Source organism: Geotrypetes seraphini, chromosome 4, assembly GCF_902459505.1.
Source record: "Geotrypetes seraphini chromosome 4, aGeoSer1.1, whole genome shotgun sequence".
Taxonomy (NCBI): domain Eukaryota; kingdom Metazoa; phylum Chordata; class Amphibia; order Gymnophiona; family Dermophiidae; genus Geotrypetes; species Geotrypetes seraphini.
The window spans coordinates 193057136-193076649 of record NC_047087.1 but is presented as its reverse complement, the minus strand read 5'-3'; the positions used below and the strand labels follow the sequence as shown (position 1 = coordinate 193076649).

Here is a 19514-nt window from a genome sequence, read left to right as displayed (position 1 = left end):
TATTTAGCTGTTCAACAACCAATACAATTGCATACATCAACAACAACAACAAATAATCTAGCAAAGAAAATTACAATAAACCATGATGCACTTGTGTTCTTTGGCACAAGCTAAAGGTAACAATATCTTGTACAAACTCTTTAAAAAAAAAAAAAACCTCCCCCAACCCCTCCAAATGAGAGGATGTGTGCAGCCCAGTCAAAGATTACTAAACAATAGGGTCGAGATCAAACTTCAGAAGCAGTGTCTGCCTGAGTGCTGTACCAAATATCATAGGCACCCCAGACAGTACAATAACTAAGTAGCTGATTCCTTCGGAGAGCAGTCAGTTTAGACATTTTTTGAATATACTGTAGTTCACTTTTGCTAGCAACACTCGAAACGCTAGAAGATCTGGCTAGAAGATTTGGCAGAGGCCAAAACAAGTCTGCCAGCTGTAAGAACTAGGTGGATCTATTTCTTCTGTCTGGAAGGCAGTGTATCCAGGCCCACATTTGGTAAACAACACTCCATTGTCTTTGGCACCAGAGTGTCTAACACTGTCTCCAGGAAACAGATCACACTATCCCAATAAGTCTGAGCCTTAATACAATGTCACCAAATGTGTTCAAATGTGCCCACCTCCCCACAGCCTCTCTCCAACATTCATCAGATCCATGCCCATATATAGCCCTCAATCTCACGGGGGTATAATACCAACAAAAGTACTTCTTATAGCCATTTTCAATCATATTACTTGCAATTGAGACATGAAACAGGGAATGAAATATTTTAGCCAATTCTTTATCAGAATAACATTTACCCACTAACTCCTCCCAGTGTCTCCTATACTGCAAGGGGGAGTGAAGATGCTACAATTGTGCATTATAGAGTCCAGTAATACTACCCCTTCCACTACCCCTCGTCAAAGCCCTCCCTAACGATAACAGTTCAGGTGAGGTCAAATCCCTCAGAGCCTCTTTCCTAAGAAAGCTTATAAGTTGTCTATAGTGAAACAGGTCCCTGGGCAAGAGGCCATATTCCTCCATCAACATCTCAAAGGGGCTAATTTGCCCATCCTCTAGTAACTGTCCCAGCATCCTAAGACCCTTCCTACCCCATAATCGAAAAGCTGAATCAAGCTCTCCTGGGACAAAACATCAATTGCACACCCTAACCCACAATTCAAGTGTATGCCTCAGAATGGGACTGGCAGTCATAGCAATATCTTGAAGCAGAGAGGACTGTAGCCAAGGCATCACCTACAACGGAGCTTTACCCAAAATCTCCTCCTCCATGCGTACCCAAGATTTTCCTCTATCCAATTTCCAATTAATTAAATATCGTAATTGCACTGCTTGATAATAGTATTGGAAATGGGGTACAAACAGGAGTGAATATCCTCTGTTATCAGTGTATGATCAGGTTGATATAAATGATGACAGTAGCTAGTAAAAGCCTGCTGAATACATTCTGGAGTAGTACAATCCTCCCCACCAGGGTCCTGCACGCGCGTGATTATATTACGCAGCTGTCATTGTTTTAGCTTGTGGGCCAAAAATCTGCCCACCCTATTATTCATTTCAAAGTATTCCTGCCTGAGACTTTGAAGCTTAAGACTAATTGCCTCCAAATCCAAGGTTTGAAGGTCAAGCTTAAGCTGTAACTGGACTTCTTTCTCAGGAGGTAACCTCCCACCTTTGCGATCCCACTCTAAGGCATAAATTTGGTCTCTAAGCACCCTAACCTTAAGCATGCACCCCCAAGCCAATAATTTTGCCCTTCAAAACCACTTTCAAACACTCCCAAAGAGTCTCAGGAGAGGTATCCCCAATATTATTAAACTGAAGGTACTTCCCCAAATCTTTACCTAATTGTTGCACATTAACCAGATCTAATAAGAGACTATCGTCCAGTCGCCAATATCTCCTACCTGATACAACTGGCTGAATCACAAGACTGAAGCAAATTGGAGAATGATCAGACCACACCCTGGTTTCTATTGCAGAGGAACGAACTGCTCCCATCAAATCCTTCCCTACCAACCAGAGGTCAATTCTAAAATATGAAGAATGCACCTCCGAATAATAAGTATAATCAACCTTCCGGGTGTTGATGCCTCTAAAGGTCAATGAGGCCACAGGACTTCACAAATAGATGTAATTGCTGCCGCTCAGTTTTATTATCTCACTCCCTTTCTGGAGTTGTCCAAGGCCACATTTAAAGTGAGGTTAAAGTCCCCTTCAGCATGCTATGTCAAAACAGCTCCCACTCTACTGTAGAAGGCACCCTAGTCCACATTGGGGGCATAAATATTCAACAAAGTGTACAATTGACCTCCCCATATGCACTTTCAAAAGCAAAAACCTCCCTTCCTTGTCCGTGACCACATCCTGCACCTTTACAGACATAGTATTAGCAAATACTATAGCCACACCATTTGTTTTGGATTTCAATTTGTTAGAAGCAAAATAAATTTCACGATATCAGGCACGGGAAAAATATTTTTCATGGGCCGGGAGCAGGTGGGTCTCCTGTACAAAACCTACGGCCATCTTCACTCTCCCAGCCTCCTGAAAATACAATTGCCATTTACACGGAGAGTTGAGGCCCCTAACATTCAGGGACATGCAGACTTGATCAGCCATGAATCAACCACATATCAGCTTTAGTAACAGACCAGACCATGTAATCCTCCCCACTTTCCCAAACACTGCACACAACCTTCCACCATTCAGACCCCAAGCAAACAGCCCCCTGCACACATCCCCACATCCTTCCCAATTTCAAATCACCACCCCACCCGAAAAAACCCTACAGTCAGATAAAATCCAGCCCCAACTTGGGTGACAACCCAAAAAGCACCCCCCCCACCACCATTGCATTACTTACTCATCCTGAACAACAAACCATACAGTAAAAGCACCCCCCCACCACCACCATTGCATTACTTACTCATCCCGAACAACAAACCATACAGTGCTATAAAGCTAGCTGAGAAACTCCCCACACAGCCCATAAGCCAAATATCAGATACTTCACAGGCTGGGAAAATCCCAATAGATAAGAAACTTTCTTCACACATATAACATCAAGGTCCCACAAGTTGTCACAGGCTGCCCAGCCTCCACTTGCCGCTGCAATCTCTGCTTTTGGGTAACAAGGTGCCATCTCTGCCCTGCTGAGGGGTGCGACAAGGCTGCCACCTGCTGGCCCTGCAAGTCGTCCTGCCAGAAGCTGGCCTCCTTCAACAACACCTTGGCATCAGCCACCATAGATACCTGATGAGTTTTATTGGCACAGGCAAACGACAAGCCAAAAGGATAGAGCCAAAGATATCTGATGCTTAGGGCTCCTTTTACTAAGGTGCGCTAGTGTTTTTAGTGCGCGCTGAAGATTAACGCGCGCAAACCCTGCGCTAAACGGAAAATGCTAATGCAAGCTCTATGGAGGCGTTAGCATCTAGTGTGTGCGGCATTGTAGCGCGCGCTAAAACTGCTAGCGCACCTTAGTAAAAGGAGCCCTTAGTGACCTCTTGAAATTCGCAGGATAATAGGCAAGACATCCACAACTAAGAAATAGCAATCACTACTTTACAAATTAACAAACAGAAATAAAACAAATAGGAAATAAGAAAATACCATTTTATTGGACTAATCCATTTTCCAATCAGCTTTTAGAGGCCAAACCCCTCCATCCTTCTTCAGGTCAGTACATTTGTGGGGGGGGAGGCTAAAAGCTCCACCCTAGGCCACACCCAAGCCCTGCCTAAGCTCCGTCCCAAACCCTACCCCATAATAATAGTACTAATTGTAATGCCATTTCTTCCATTCATTCTTCATATACACACAATATAATCTTATTAATACATAATGGTAACCACATACAGTGGTACCTCTGGTCACGACCATAATTCATTCCAAAGCTCTGGTCATCACCCGATTTGGTAGTGATCTGAACCTAATTTCTCTATTGAAAATAAAAACATTTTTCTTACCTTTGTTATCTGGCAATTTTTTTTTCTACAAAATCGTATTAGTCAAACAATTCCCATGTATATGAAAAAGTGTATTATATCAGTCTCTCCTGTCAGTTTGATACAATAAATGGCTTGGTACTGATATAAATTGGCCCTGAAGCAGTGGACATGAACTGAGTTCCACGAAACGCTGGCCACGTTGGTACTTCTATGATACATAAGCACTGTCCAAAGCTAAGTAATCTTTCTATAACAACTTTCTAGCAACAGCTTAATGAGATAAGAAACTTGAAGAATGGTTGTTGTTGACTGAAATCAAGAAATGATAAAAACTCTTCAGCTATGTCTCACTTATATGAGATAGTGTAGATGAAAGGAACAAACCGATAGAGTATGTTGATAAACGTATAATAAGACAAATAGTTAACGGTATGAGTTTTAGAATATTCATTATTTAATAAAACACGTTATAATAAATGATTTAAACTAGGAACATGGCCAATGATTGGAGTAAAGGAGCAGAGCAACTACGCCGATAAGTTCAGTCTGTGAATACGACTGTGCGTAGGCTCCAGTACTGAGGCCTGTTCCTTCATATAGCTTGAAGTATTAGAAATATAATACACTTTTTCATATACATGGGAATTGTTTGACTAATACGATTTTGTTTAAATATTTCCCATTAGGGAATTTTAGTGTAGTGTGTTAACTAAATTTTTTTTTCTAATCATCTTGTCCCTTATGTGCTCTTAATTGTTTCCAAGGCCTCCTTATGTATTTGTTGTTTCTTTCGTCGCCTTTTTCACCTTTTGTACTACATCCATCTTTGGCACTGATTTTCATATTCAGTTTTCTTCCATTTTTCTGCCTCCATCTTTTATCTATCTACCTTTCCATCCCTTCCTCTCCATCCATGTGCACTATCTCTTCCCTCTCTTCTCTTCCCCATCCCTCCATCCATGTGCACCATCTCTTCCCTCTCTTCTCTTCCCTATCCCTCCATCCACATGCACCTTCTCTTCCTTCCTCCTTCTCTCCCCTCCATCCATGAACACCATCTCTTTCCTCTCTTCTCCATCCTCCATCCCTGTGCACCATCCCTTCCCTCTCTTCACTTCCTCATCCCTCCATCCATGTGCACCATCCCTTCCCTCCATCCATATGCCACAATCTCCTTCCCCTCCTTTCCATCCATGTGTCCCCGTTCCTCTTCTTTCTGCCTCTCCCATTCAGCATCTCTCCCTTCTTACTCTCTCCCTCCATACTCCCATGTTCTACCAAATGACCTCTCCACCCGATTCCAAAGCCCCCCCTTCCCCTCGAAAAGTACAAGGAGATTGTTGGCATGGGAGCGATTCTCTGGCTCTACCCACAGACTCCTCTGCACAGTTCCTTTGCTGCGGTCTACCCAACCGGCATCAGGAAATTGCTTCACAGTGGGGGTGAACCACAGCAGAAGAACTGTGCAGAGAATGACCCTGGTAGTGCTGGAGAAACAGTGCCGCGCCAGCACCCTCCTTGCAGTTTTTGAGGTGAGGGAGGGGGGACTTAGAACCTGGTGGGAGGCTTTGAGCCACAAAAGAGGTCCTACCTCCAATTTTGGGGGGAGGCCATGGTTCTCACCCCCCATTTCCGACACATATGTGTTAAGATATCATATTCTGACCTGAGAAAGGGGGTTTATTCCAATAAAAAGATCGCCCTATTTCTATTTCCTGTTTATAAACTTTTATCAATACAGCTACAATACTACTTTATTCTAAAGCACATGTGTCAAATACAAGGCATGTGGGCCGAATCCAGCCCACCTGGCTGTTTTATGCAGCTCGCGGTTCAGGGCCAGTGTTAGGGGGAAGTAAACAGGGCTTCAAGATGTCGCCTTCATTTCAGTTTTGGCTGGCCCCAGCGACGCACCCTATTGCCGGCTAGTAATTTACACCACCGGTGTGATTGGCACCATAGGCTTGCCCTCTTGATTTCCACCTCCCCTCCTGACTTCCTTTTCTAGCTCCACCTCCCTACTGGTCTGTTCCAGTTCAATGTGTATAGGGGTGAGGGAGCATTAGTACCTCTCCTGTCTCCAGTAATATTCTGCACAGCTGCAGTGGTGAGGGAGGGAGATGACAAAGGTAGGGGGAATTATTTTATTTTCAATTTAGTGTTTGAATTGTGTCAAGTTTGAGAATTTGAATCTGCTATCTTTTGCATTGCTCAGGAAGAAATACATTTGTTTATTTTTCTCTGGGGTTGTACTGCATGCAGAGTCTTGAATCTTAGGGTTTCTTTTTTTATATATTAGTACTTTTAGTTTTTGACCCGTATTTGCATAGGGGTTATCTGTGTTCTGGTAGGAATGAATGTTGAGAAGCAAACAATGTGCTTTGTGTAGTTTAATTTTGTAGTTAACCATTATGTGTTAATAATATTATATTGTGTGTGTGTATATATGGAAAATGAATGGAAAAAACTGTGTTATAATTAGTATGTGGGCGGGGTCTGGGGCGTAGATTGGGCAGGGTCTAGCCCGCGACTTACCCTGTGTTTTGGATTTTGGCCCCTTAGTGTGATTGAGTTTGACACCCATGTTCTAAAGCAACAACAACAACAAAAAATATTTTTCCTACCTTTTGTTGTTTCTGCTTTAATCATCTTTTTTTTGCTTTCTTTTCATACAACATCTGTCCTCTCTCTGCCCCTTCCATCTATCGGCCCTCTCTCTCTCTGTCTCCATCCATTAACCACCCTCTCTCTCTTCCATATGGCATTTTCCCTTCTATGCTCCTTCAATAAACTGTCTATCCTGTGCTCCTTCTCTCCTTTGTACATTTATTTATATACCATTTATTCATTTCAGCTTCACCCCTCTCCATTTTTCTGTCTCCATCTCTCCCTTATGCTCTGGCATCACTTTTCTCCTTTCCTTCCCATTCCAGCCCATGGTCTGCCTTCTCTATCTCCTTTTGTTCCCTTACTTCATCCCATGCTCTGGCATCTCTCCCTCCCCCTCCATGGTCTGGTATCTTAAATTTTTCTTTCTTTCTTTTCCTCCCTCCCTTCCCTATTGTCTGGCATCTCCCTTTCTTGGTCTTTCTTTTCCTTCCCTCCCTCTACCCCTCCCCTATCCTTGTCACCCCCACCTCCGTCAGCAGCGTAGCCTTCACAACTCACAGCTTTTGCTGACGTCAGGCCTAACTCTCTGCCAGGCGGGACCCAGCTGAAAGGAAGGCCTGACGTCAGCTGAGCAGCAAATTGCTAACGCTGCCACTGGCACTGCCAAAAGAAGTTCACACACTGGCCCTCGGAGCAACCCCTTATGGGACATATCGCTCTCTCCTTGGTACATCACTGCTCCTGAATTCAATATCAGGCACTGGTGAGGGAGTGGCATCTTGCTGCTGACCAGCCTACCTGCTGGTTGGATCTCTTTGCCTCTCCCCTTGCCGGCATCTAATCTTGTCACTCTCCCCCCCTGATTGGCATTTTTTTCTATCCCCCCCCATCTGCCTTTAGATTTGGCGGTGGTGGCAGTGATTCACAGAGCGGCTCTGTTGACCCCAGCGTTTCTCTCCACTGCGACCCACCCTGCCAACTTCCTGTTTCTGCTGGGGTGGGCTGCAGTGGAGAGAAGCGCTAGGCCACTCTGTTAATCACTGCCACCGCCGGCAAATCTAAAGCTAGATGTGTGTGTGTGGGGGGGGGGGGTTGTGGGGAGGAAAAATATGGCAATTGGGGGGAGAGGCTGAAAAGATTAAGATTAGAATGCCAGGAAGGAGAACAGCAGGTAGGCTGGCCAGCAGGAAGATGCTACTCCTTCAAGAGTGCTGCCTGAGGCCACCGCCTCAGTTGGCTTCATTATAGTGCCGCCCCTGGTCAAAGTCAAGCAAATGGTTTTTCAACAATATTATGAATTGTTTATAAGAATCAAGATGTGTAGATGAAGGGATATTCTACATCTTCGGGGCCATGGAAAAGAAAGCAGAATGTCAGGTCAACTCATAGTGAGTCTGCTTAGGGTTAGGGAGTATTAGCCTATGTCAGGGGTAGGCAATTCTGGTCCTCGAGAGCTGGAGCCAGATTAGGTTTTCAGGATATCCACAATAAATATGCATGAGATAGATTTGCATCTCAAGGAGGCAGTGCATGCAAATCCATCTCATACATATTCATTGTGGATATCCTGAAAACCTGACCTGGCTCCGGCTCTTGAGGACCGGAATTGCCTACCCCTGACTTATGTGCATCATGAGACCTCAAAGCTTGTTGATCAAGCTTGTTGGATCAAGAATAAAAAGGTGGGTGGATTTTCAAAGGTCTTAAGTTTACTTCAGGTAGATGACTACATCTGTCTTGAAATCCAAAATGAGTACAGTCTTTTCACCTTTATTGGCCTGTAATCTCAAGATTAATACTGAAAACCTACTGACTGATTTAGGAAGAAGTTACTATGACCTTAAATTTGTATGCATTATGTATGCATAGCACCATCCTTCTGTGATCAAATGAAGCTCCCTGACAGCACAGTTACTTACTGTAACAGGTGTTAACCAGGGACAACAGGCAGATATTCTCAACATGTGGGTGACATCATCTATGGAGCCCCCTAGTGGACGTTTTCGCAAGCAGACTTACTTGAAGACCTTCAAGCTTGCGATTGGCCCGCACATGCGTGTGTGCCCATCCCGCCCGACCTAGGGCATGCGTCTCCTCAGCTCAGTTCAGATAGCTAGCAAAGAAGCCAACCACGGGGAGGTGGGTGGGTTGCGAGAATATCTGCTTGCTGTCCCTGGATAACACCTGTTACGGTATGTAACTGTACTTTATCCCAGGACAAGCAGGCAGCATATTCTCAACATGTGGGAGACCTCCAAGCTAACCAGAATGGGATGGAGGGAGAGTTAGCAATTTAGGAGAACAGATTTTGCAGAACGGATTGGCCGAAATTGCCATCACGCCTGGAGAAAGAATCCAGACAGTAGTGCGAGGTAAGTGTATGAACCGAGGACCAAGTGGCAGCTTTACAGATTTCCTCAAGTGGAGTAGAGCTGAGGAAAGCAACAGATGCCGCCATCGCTCGGACCTTATGGCCTGTGACTTGACCCGGCAGAGAGAGATCAGCCTGAGCATAACAGAAAGAAATACAAGTGGCTAACCAGTTAGAAATGGTCCGCTTAGAAACAAAACAACCCAAGCGATTAGGATCAAAGGAGACAAAGAGCTGGGGAGCAGAACGATGGGGCGCGGTGCGCTTCAAATAGAAGGCCAGCGCACGCTTACAGTCAAGAGAATGCAGAGCCACTTCTCCAGGGTGAGAATGGGGCTTCGGAAAAAACACAGGAAGAACAATGGATTGGTTGATGTGAAACTCAGAAACAACCTTAGGCAAGAACTTAGGATGGATATGGAGAACCAACTTATCATAATGAAAGACAGTGAAAGGCGGGTCCGCTACCAAGGGTGTCAGGTCAAAAGCGCGCCGGGACAAAGGCGCGCCCAGACAATTGAGCGCAGCGTGCGCTGCCGCGCCGCTCTAAATTACTGTTTTTAGCGCTCCGATGGGAGGGCGTGGGGGGGAACTTAATAGACATCGCGCCGCGTTGTGGGGGGTTGTAACCCCCCACATTTTACTGAAAACTTCACTTTTTCCCTGTTTTTAGGGAAAAAGTTCAGTTTACAGTAAAATGTGGAGGGTTACAACCCTCCAAACCCCCCATAACGCCGGCGCAATGTCTATTAAGTAAACTGGGGTGTTCCCCAACAAAAACCCCCGTTGGAGCCCCTAAAAACTGTAATTTAGAGCGGTGCGTGCTGCGCTCAATTGTCGGCGCGCGCTTTTGTCTTTCACGCCGTTGTCTATGAACCGCTACCAAGGATTGAAGCTCACTGACCCATCGGGCAGAAGTGAAAGCAATAAGAAACACAACCTTCCAAGTAAGATACTTCAAGTGAGCCCGCGCTAGCGGCTCGAACAGGGGTTTCATCAAAAAAGCAAGGACCACGTTAAGATCCCAAACCACAGGAGGAGGTTTTTAAGGGGCGGATGAACGTGGAAAAGGCCTTTCATGAAGCGGGAAACTACAGGATGAACAGAGATAGGCTTCCCGTCAAGCGGCTGATGAAAAGCAGCAATGGCACTAAGATGGACACGAACCAAAGAGGACTTGAGACCAGCGCCAGACAAATGCAACAGATAGTCCAGGACAGCAGATAAAGAGGCAGACAGCGGCTCCTGCTGTCGAGAAGCACACCAGGAAGAAACGCGGGTCCACTTCTGATGGTAACATTGGTGAGTGGACTCCTTCCGAGACGCCTCCAGGATGTCCAGCACAGGCTGTGAGAACATGAATGTGGGCATTAAGTCTCGAGGAACCAAGCCGTCAAGTGCAGAGACTGAAGGTTGAGATGAAGTAAAGAACCTTGACTCTGCGTAAGCAGAGAAGGAAAAACAGGCAGAAGAAGAGGCTCCCTGGAACTGAGTTGCAACAGAAAGGAGAACCCAGGCACTCTACATACCAGCGATAAGGATCGGTGATAGAGATAACCCGATTACACCGAGTGCAGTTTTTAAATCCGGAACGAGACCGAGACATAAGAGAAGAGACGACCGCGGACCCGCGAGGCCAGGCGGCCAAACCAAGACTGGGGAACCCAGTCAAAATACCCGAACATGAAAAATATAAAGAAAATAAATTCTGGAAGATGGGAAACTGAGAAACATGGTTCCCTGGAATCATCTGAAATTTATTAAGATTTGCTACAAAAGACGTATCAGAAAATACACACATGAAATTATTTCTCCAATGAAGAATGAAGGCATCCAAAGCTAATTTATTTTCTGTTTCAGAAGGAAATCAGAATGGTAGCATCTGCCTGTTCTAAGCTATTACGAACAGATCTAGCTCAGGAATTTGCCCTCCAAAAGAGATACTGTTCATTACATTTTGACTCGGGAATCATTCATAACTGTAGCTCAGCCTATGTCTAAGAGTATCTGCTGCTTGTTAGATAAGTAGCCCTTCTTTGAAATGGCATAATTCCAAAATCTCTAAAAAGCTGGACTTCTTAGCTTCAAATTGGCACAATCACAATAAAAATGTTTTTTAAAAAAGCATAAAATAATGTCCTTGAAACATTATACATGTGCCATTGAAAGACTGAAGGCACATGCTGTGCCTCCTACACAGGTAATGACCAATATTTATGCTGTTATTTTGAAAATATATTGAAGGATCTAGACAACAAGATGCCACCACAAGATCCTTGGTATTCTTGCCATATCCTGTGACCTTTTTTTCATGTATGTAAAGGGTACATTTCTGATACTCTTCCTTATTTAAGAAAACATTGAAGGCTTATTTTTTTTGTCCAGGCTTTCCTTTATAGGTAATGGTGTAAGTTGTTATTTGGATATGATTAAGTGAAAGTATTGTGAAAAATTTCCTTTTTAAGTTAATGTTTTTGCTGGGGATTTGCAGGTGGATATTTACATTTTTATTTTATGTTATGCTTTATATTACATTACATTTATTGACTTCTATTCAGCCTTAACCTTTCAATTCTAGGCAGATTACAATTACAAATCTTCCTAGGGTAAAGTGTGACACAGTGGTTAGAGTTTTCAGCCTCAGCACCCTGAGATTGTGGGTTCAAACCCACGTTGCACCTTGTGACCCTGGGCAAGTCACTTAATCCCCCCATTGACCCAGGTACATTAGATAGCCTGTCAGCCCACCGGGACAGATAGGGAAAATGCTTAAGTAGCTGAATAAATTCATGTAAACCATTCTGAGCTCCCCTGGGAGAACAGTATAGAAAATTGAATGAATGAATAAATAATTAAATATCTGGCCATTTTCAGAGAATTACACTTTCAATCTAGTACACGGTAGTCATTGGCTTAATATAGCTTGGCATATTATTTCCTTTTGGAAGAGTTAGTAGTTTGGTACTGTTCTTAATATTATGACATCATCTGCATCCAGTCTTGCTGCTTGAAAGGTTTTTGTCTCTTCGCTCTCTTAATTAGAGAGTAAGAACATAAGAATTGCCATACTTGGACAGACCAAAGGTCCATCAAGCCTAGTTTCCAAATGTGGCCAACCCAGGTCCCAAGTACCTAGCTAGATCCCAAGTAGTAAAACAGGTAAAGGGGTTCAGGTCTCTCCTTAGTCTCATGACTTCTTTCATGGTAAGTCTTGTCGTTCAGATAGATTAGTGCACAATCATATAACATTCTAAACAGAAGGCAATACATTTATATTTGAATTATTGTTTTTGGGTGCAATTTATTTGTTGTAATTGTACCAGTTGATGCTGATAAGTTTCACTTCTTAATTAAACTTTGACAGATGATCTTGAGTCTGTTATTCTACCCTCCCCCCCACACTTTTATGATACTTTTAAAGTCAAATATCCCTGGCTAAGGAACTGATAAGACTATTACCCAGCTAAAAATGAAAAGGACACTCACACAAATTACTTGCACTGTCTCTTTGTCTTTTTTTCCCCCATAAACCATTCATTTTTTCAAGAGGCCAAAATAGCTAACAGCGTTCAAAACATAGAACTTAATATCCACAAAATACCACAACATAATAAATAAACCATCCAATATTCAGTCAGCAATGGTCAGCTTTTTCAAAATGCTCACTGTTCCTGGCTAACTTAGCTCATGATATTCAGTGCTGCGCCATGTCCAGACACTGGCACTGAATAGTTGGGCTAATTTACACTTCCCTGGCCGCCAGAGCTTATGCAGGACCCATAGGGTTCACATAAGAAAAGTTATGTGGGCCCTGGCTGAATTTCAGCTGGGATCTGGAAAAACTATTTTTGAGTTTAAAAGCCCTCTTGTCCCCCTCTCAGCCTCCCAAGTAGCCCCCTCTGTCCTACCTCCTCTTCCCAGCTGAGGTATAGATAGAGGTACTCCTGGGCCTACCTGTCTCCCAAGTGGTCCTAGTGGGGTTGTTGGGAGCAGAAGTGAAGCCCTCTTGCTTCTGCTTCTTTTGGCTGCAGTTGCAGAATAGTTGCTGTGGATGGGTGGGTGGTTACTTATTATTGTTGGATCACTGTACTTTTTCTGTTGTATTGTTGCATTGTTAATAAAAATTGTTTCAACTGTAATCACTCTGCCTCTTTAAACAGAAGCTGGTGTTTACGATGTACAGTGTTCCCCCGGTCGTTCAGTCGGCGGTTCGCGGTCCCGGTCATTCGCGGTATTTTCCGACCGCGAACCACCAACAAGGAGAGGGCAGCGGGAGAGGCAGGAGAGAGCAGCCGGAGCGCCGGCGAGTGCAGGAAATCACTCTCTGTATGCTCCAACTGCCTCTTCCTGCACTAAGTCGGGCCTTATCCAATCAAGAGCTGCTTTGACACGCAGCTCCTGATTGGTAAGGTCCAACTTAGTGCAGGAAGAGGCGGTTGGAGCATACAGCGAGTGATTTCCTGCACTTGCCGGCGCTCCGGCTGCCCTCTCCAGTCTCCCCCATTGGAAAACCGTATTCATGGTTTTTCACAATTCGCGGGGGTTCCTGGAATAGAACCGCCGTGAATATCTGGGGAGTACTGTATATTTAAACCTCACACATTCAATGTAATCAAAATTAAGTTATTACTACTACCTATGACTTCTTATTGATAGGCAAGGATCTCCTCCCCCTTGATGATTTACCAAACATTCACTCATTCTCCCAACTCACATACCATCATCCACCCATCCTACTGCATACCAATCTGCATTAGTCTCCTATTGACCCCATTCCCACCCTCCCTACAACTTCCCCTACTTCTCACTCACTTTCCCTCCTTAACCTCATAAAATTCCCACTCTTCCATAGGTCTCCAGAGGGTCCCTCCCCAACCCCCTTCCAACCTACCTTGCCAAGAGCCACTGGAAGCTGCAGATATTATTACACTGAGGTTCTCAACTCTCAACAACTTAATTGTCCCTCAATAACGCAGCCCTATGAACCTGATAGCTATCTTAACTGTTCCAAAGTAGGATCTGTTCAAGGCAAATTGAGTCTGTGCAGTAGGTCCTAGTAACAATCTTCAAATTTTTAAGTGAAATATCCACCATTATCCTTCTCTGGAAGGTCTCAGCAAGTACTTCTAAGTTTTGAAAGTCTGCCTGGAGATATCTGACATGCGTTGTAACCGTTGGCCTTGCTGCTCCCCCCATTTCCATCAAGGCAGGGACTGACCTGTTCTCCTCTAAGTCCCCTCCAATTCTTTCCATAGTTTTTTCTCTTGTAATAACTGCTGCGCCTCTCAAGGTGTGCAGACCTTGTGAGTTTGGTTATGTAGTGAGAAAGGTAGTCCAAAGGGGTAATGTCATCTGTATCTCATATCATTGGTAGTTAAACATCTGGTAATTTCTTGGACGTCCCATCACATGCACAATGTTATCACTGACATATCCATGAATATGTCTACTTAGGGGCCTTCCCAGAGAATATGTCCAATCTTTCTTGCTACCGCAAGAATCTGCTCCTTAACTGGGTACAGATGAAAACAGGCCACCAAATCTCTGGGGACGGTCCAGTGTTTTAGGAACCACTGTTCCATGCACTCTTTCAAATTCTAAACTAAACTAAACCTTAAGTTTGTATACCGCATCATCTCCACAATCGTAAAGCTCGGCACGGTTTACAGTAACTGGTATAAAGAAGGAACTCCAAAGTAAAGGTTACAGGAACTTAGTATAAAGAAGGTTTAGAGGGACTTAGTATAAAGATGAAATACCACAGAGGGAGGAAGTATTACATTTTTGAGAATAGCCAAGTTTTCAAATGTTTTCGGAATAGTTGGAGGGAGCCCAGATTCCGAAGTGGGATAGTAAGGTTATTCCAAAGCTCTGTGATTCTGAAGGAGAGGGATGTCCCTAGTTTATTTAGTAATTCTATCTGGGGCAAGTCCTTATCTGGGTCGGCGGCTAACAAAACCTTTTCAAATACGGTCCACATGAGCTCTGAAGCATTGCTTTCAAATTGCTTTTCTGGAATTCCCCTTGCTCGAAGATTATTATGGTAAGCTCGATTTTCACTGTCTTCTAGTCTAGTAATAACTCATCCTAACTTAGCATCAAGTTTCTCACACTGAGACTGTATTGCATAAGGTCATCCTCGTGGTTGATGACCCTCTCCTTGAACTCTCCAAGGCGCTGCCTCATTTCCTTCACTGTTTTCCTCAAACCATCCACGCTGCACTATCACTATTGTACACCAAGTCTAAAATCCAGTCCCACATTTCTGATTTTGATGCTGGCCTCATGTCTTGGCTGTCCCCCTTCCCTCCAGCGTCATTTCAGAGGATCATTCTGACACACTCCCATCTAGCTCCAGAGAGCTGGAAGTCGCTCCCATGGGACTTGCCAAGTGATATGCAAAGTACTTCAGTCAGGCCTTTGTTTTTTGCTCAATGAAGACATCGGTCTCCAGGCTGCTAATAGATTACCTAAGAAGGGCAAACTTGAGCTTCTATGGGGCAGATGATTGCTAAAAGCGGTAGGTTGAAGAGGAGCTCAGCGGTCAGGCAGCCTTCTCCTGGAACACGTTGCCAGAGGATGTGGTAAGAGCAGATAGCATAGCTGGTTTTAAGAAAGGTTTGGACAAGTTCCTGGAGGAAAAGTCCATAGTCTGTTATTGAGAGAGACATGAGGGAGTCACTGCTTGCCCTGTATTGGTAACATAGAATGTTGCTACTCCTTGGGTTTTGGCCAGGTACTAGTGACCTGGATTGGCCACCGTGAGAACGGGCTACTGGGCTTGATGGTCTGTTGGTTTGACCCAATGGGGCTATTCTTATGTTCTCCCGCGTTTATTTCTAATTTATAGTATCTCATTCTTCACTAAGTGCCAGTCTTTTCTTTATATTGTACCCAAAGTGAGAGATACTGTTAACATGTAGATTCTATTTAAAAGGTTGTCACAGTCCATCTTGTTTTACTTTCTACACTAGACACATAACGGAGTTCTAAAATACTTCCAATGCTGACTTTTTATAGATAGGGTTGGTGCAGTCTGAGTTCATGGACTTGGTATTGGTATGGTATGGTATGATAAGCTTCTGAATGTACATTTTCAGGCTTTTGTGTTACTCTGTTGTTGTCTCCACTGTCAAACATTATGTGGTATGCTGAGGAAGGGAGGGAGGAAGAGTGATAGAAAGGAGGAAGTAAAAGGAGAGAGAAAAAGTGTCTGCTAGGGAGAGATTAGGCGAAAGATGGAAGAGATAAGAGAAGAGGTGAGAAGGGGGAAAACAAAGAGGTGGGAAAGAAAGTTAGAGGGAATTGATGTGGAAAGGTGAAAAAAGAAGAGCCTGAGCACAGTGTGAGTGCTGCAGCTGCAACAAAATTGCTCTCTCTCCTTTCTTCTTGACCACACAGATAGGCAGGGTGGAAGTACCAGGAGGTGCATTGCTTAGGGTATGATTCTGGCTCAGTGTGGCTCTACCACCCTCTCCCCCCCCACACACACTAAACTGAGATTCCTATCCATTACCTTCCAAAATGAAGCAAACAAACTTTATCTGTGACTAAAAAACATTGATATTACTAAGACTTTACAAACCTATTTCAATAATCCAAAAATCCAGTAACCCAATTTAAACCCAGTTCCTCCCTTCACTAACAAGGGAGCTCACAAATGAGTGACTCCCTTTGGTTAGTTCTTTTTGGAGTGATCTGCTTGTTATGGAAGGCCTTGATTTAAAGCTGAGCCCACATGACATCAGGAGGAAGAGGAGGTGGGGGGTCACCAGGTTATATCAAGAGGCTTGCCCAGACATTTGTAGCTGATGTTTTAATAATAAGTTATGGATACCTTCTGCTTATAGTCAGAGGAAAACTAAAGTTTTTGGACACCTTTAATATTGGCAACAACAAAAAATTAACAATACAGAAATCAATGAAAAAATGTCCTCAATACAATATGGCCTAAGGAGGTATGTCTCTGCTGACAAAATATACAAATAAAAGTAAGCTAGAAAAATTTTGAAAACTTAACTTTTTGCATAAGAGAAAGATGAAAAAACACATTGAGACACATTAACCCAAAAAAGTAGAAAAATTTACTTGAGAGCTAAGTGGTACAATTAATTGTGGATGCATGGAAATATCCACTGCTCACAGCAGAAAATAATGCACTGAGACTGTCAACATTTTACTAGCAAGATTACCAAACCATTGCAATTCCTCAATGTTACTTACAAAACAGCTACAATGTGGGTTCCCATTTTCAGTCCCATTTTCAGTGTATAATTATTCACAAAAGGGGTAGGTGACTATATGAGAAGAGCAGATATAGAAGTGTGTATATGTCTCTCAAACCTTTCGCTCTTCTTTCTCATCCTTCTTCTCTCTTTCTTCGCCAGACTTCCTCCTCTTGGGTTTGGGGTCACCGTCATCATCCTTTTCTTTTTCCTTTTCCTCTTTCTTTTCTTTTTTCTCTTCCTTTTTAATTTTTTTCTCTTTCTCTTTCTTGTCCTCTTTTTCTGGAAGCGCTATTAGTGCTCTATATATCTTGACTCCAAAATCTCTCTGAAGCATTTCATTAAAAAGCTCAGCAAAGAGAGATACCTGCAAGAGAAGAAATACATGCAGTGGAAAATAAAGGTGAGTATGTGCTTACAGGCCATCTTTTGAGCAGCAAATAGTATTTAATTGAAATAAGACAATCAAAAATAATAATAAAAAAAAATAATCCTCACAGGCAGTGGCAGTTATTTAGTTAATGTTCAGTGTACCAATGAGGAAAGGCTTCAACCTCAAGTCATAACATCCTGTTGATCATGGGCAATAATTTTCTATTATAACACTATGGGCTCTTTTAACAAAGGTGCGTTAGGATCTTAACGTGCGGAATAGCGCACTTAAATGCTGCGCACGCTAGCTGCTACCGCCTCCTCTTGAGTAGGCGGTGGTTTTTCGGGTAGCACGCACTATAGCGTGCACTAATCCGGTGCATGCACTAAAAATGCTAAAGCACCTTTGTAAAAGGAGCCCTATGTAACAAAATTTTATTTCTTTTTGTTCTTGGTTAATAAGTATTCTTTCTTAATTGCCTAGGCCACAAAAGTATAGAAAATGACCATCATTCCGCTTAACTTTGCTTTTGTGATCAGGACACTATTTTGAAATTTACCTTTTTTGCAGAACATTCCAGATTGATTCCAAGCTGAGTAAACTTAAGAGGCCAAGAGTAAGAGTAAACTTACTAAGGTCCAAACATCTAGCAGATGCATTTTACTATGTATGTGGCCAATTTATCAAGACAAGAGGGAAAAAGTACTCCACAGAAGTATTTGCTAAGATGTGTGATGCTTACAAGGCATATTTCGGCATGCCTGCTGGGGATCAAGACAAATCTTGAGCATCTCATTTCACATGTGAGCACTGCCAAAAAAACTCTGGAAGATAATAAGACTATTTTGTTTCTTATTAGGATGGTGGAATTTTGTGCTATAAAATTTCATAGAATGCTTAATTTTTAGAAATATTTAAATTTAAAAAATTTTCAATGTTATTTGAAAATATATCATATATGAAATATGTTGCAAGAATTAGTCATAGGTGAAATAAATGTATTGTTTTCATTCTCACAATTTCATTTTGTTTTTCTACAGGATGTACAGAGGAAAGACAGCCAAGAAGTTTGCTATTCCAAGTTTCTGATGACCTCCCAGTTGTACTCATAATATTTACAAACAATTACAAGTACATTCCTGTACCTCTACCATTCATAAGCTTTAATGAACAGATGTATTTTAAATAATTTTTTTAATCTTTCAGCGTCTTCCACTGCTCTAATATGTAAAGGAAACAGATTCCAAATTATAGAGCCTGCAACTGAAAATGCTCTTTGCTTAGTTTCCTCAAAATATATTTTCCTTAGAATTGGAATAGTTAGTCAACGTGTCACTTTGGATGGTTTATTTTCAAAGCTGTAGACAGACAGTGATCAGCTTCCTGCTTTAATGCATTATGTATCAAACTACTACTACTACTACTACTACTATCCATTCAGTTGTATCAGACCCTTGGATATTCTGGCCAGTTCTCATCATGCTTCCCTGTTTTCCACGGCTTCTTTCAATGGTTTGATGCTCATTCTTGTGTCATTCTAGATGGTATCCAGCTAACAAGCCTTTGGTCTCCCCTGCTTCCTTTTACCAATGACTATTCTAGTGAATTCGCCCCCATCACATGTCCAAAATAGGTCAGTTTTTCTCTGGCAATCTTGCCTTCCAGGGACAATTCTTGGTTTATATGATCAAGAACATCTTTGTTGGTGATCCTAGCTGTCCATGGAATTTGTAAAAGTCTTCTCTAGCACCATAGTTCAAAGGCGTCGATTTTTCTTCTCTCTGCTTTCATGAGTGTCCATGTCTCGCAGCCATATGTCGCAATTGGGAACACAATGACAGTGATAAGTCTATGATGGTGACCGAGATGTCCTTGCACTTCCATATTTGGTCCAAGCTCACCATGGATATACATACCCCAGTGTTAATTGACGTTTGATCTCTGTTGTTGAACTGCCACTGTGATCAATAAGGGACC

General features: G+C 42.9%; 1 protein-coding gene across 4 annotated transcripts in view; it reads right to left on the bottom strand.

The window, feature by feature from the left end:
* CCAR1 (cell division cycle and apoptosis regulator 1) overlaps nt 1-19514 on the bottom strand; it is a 309834-nt gene that overhangs the window by 71081 nt on the left and 219239 nt on the right. For all 4 annotated transcript variants that reach the window (XM_033940771.1, XM_033940773.1, XM_033940772.1 and 1 more), the window contains one exon: nt 17283-17531. In XM_033940771.1, coding sequence (XP_033796662.1) covers nt 17283-17531 — 249 coding nt within the window. The remainder of the gene's footprint in view (nt 1-17282; nt 17532-19514) is intronic.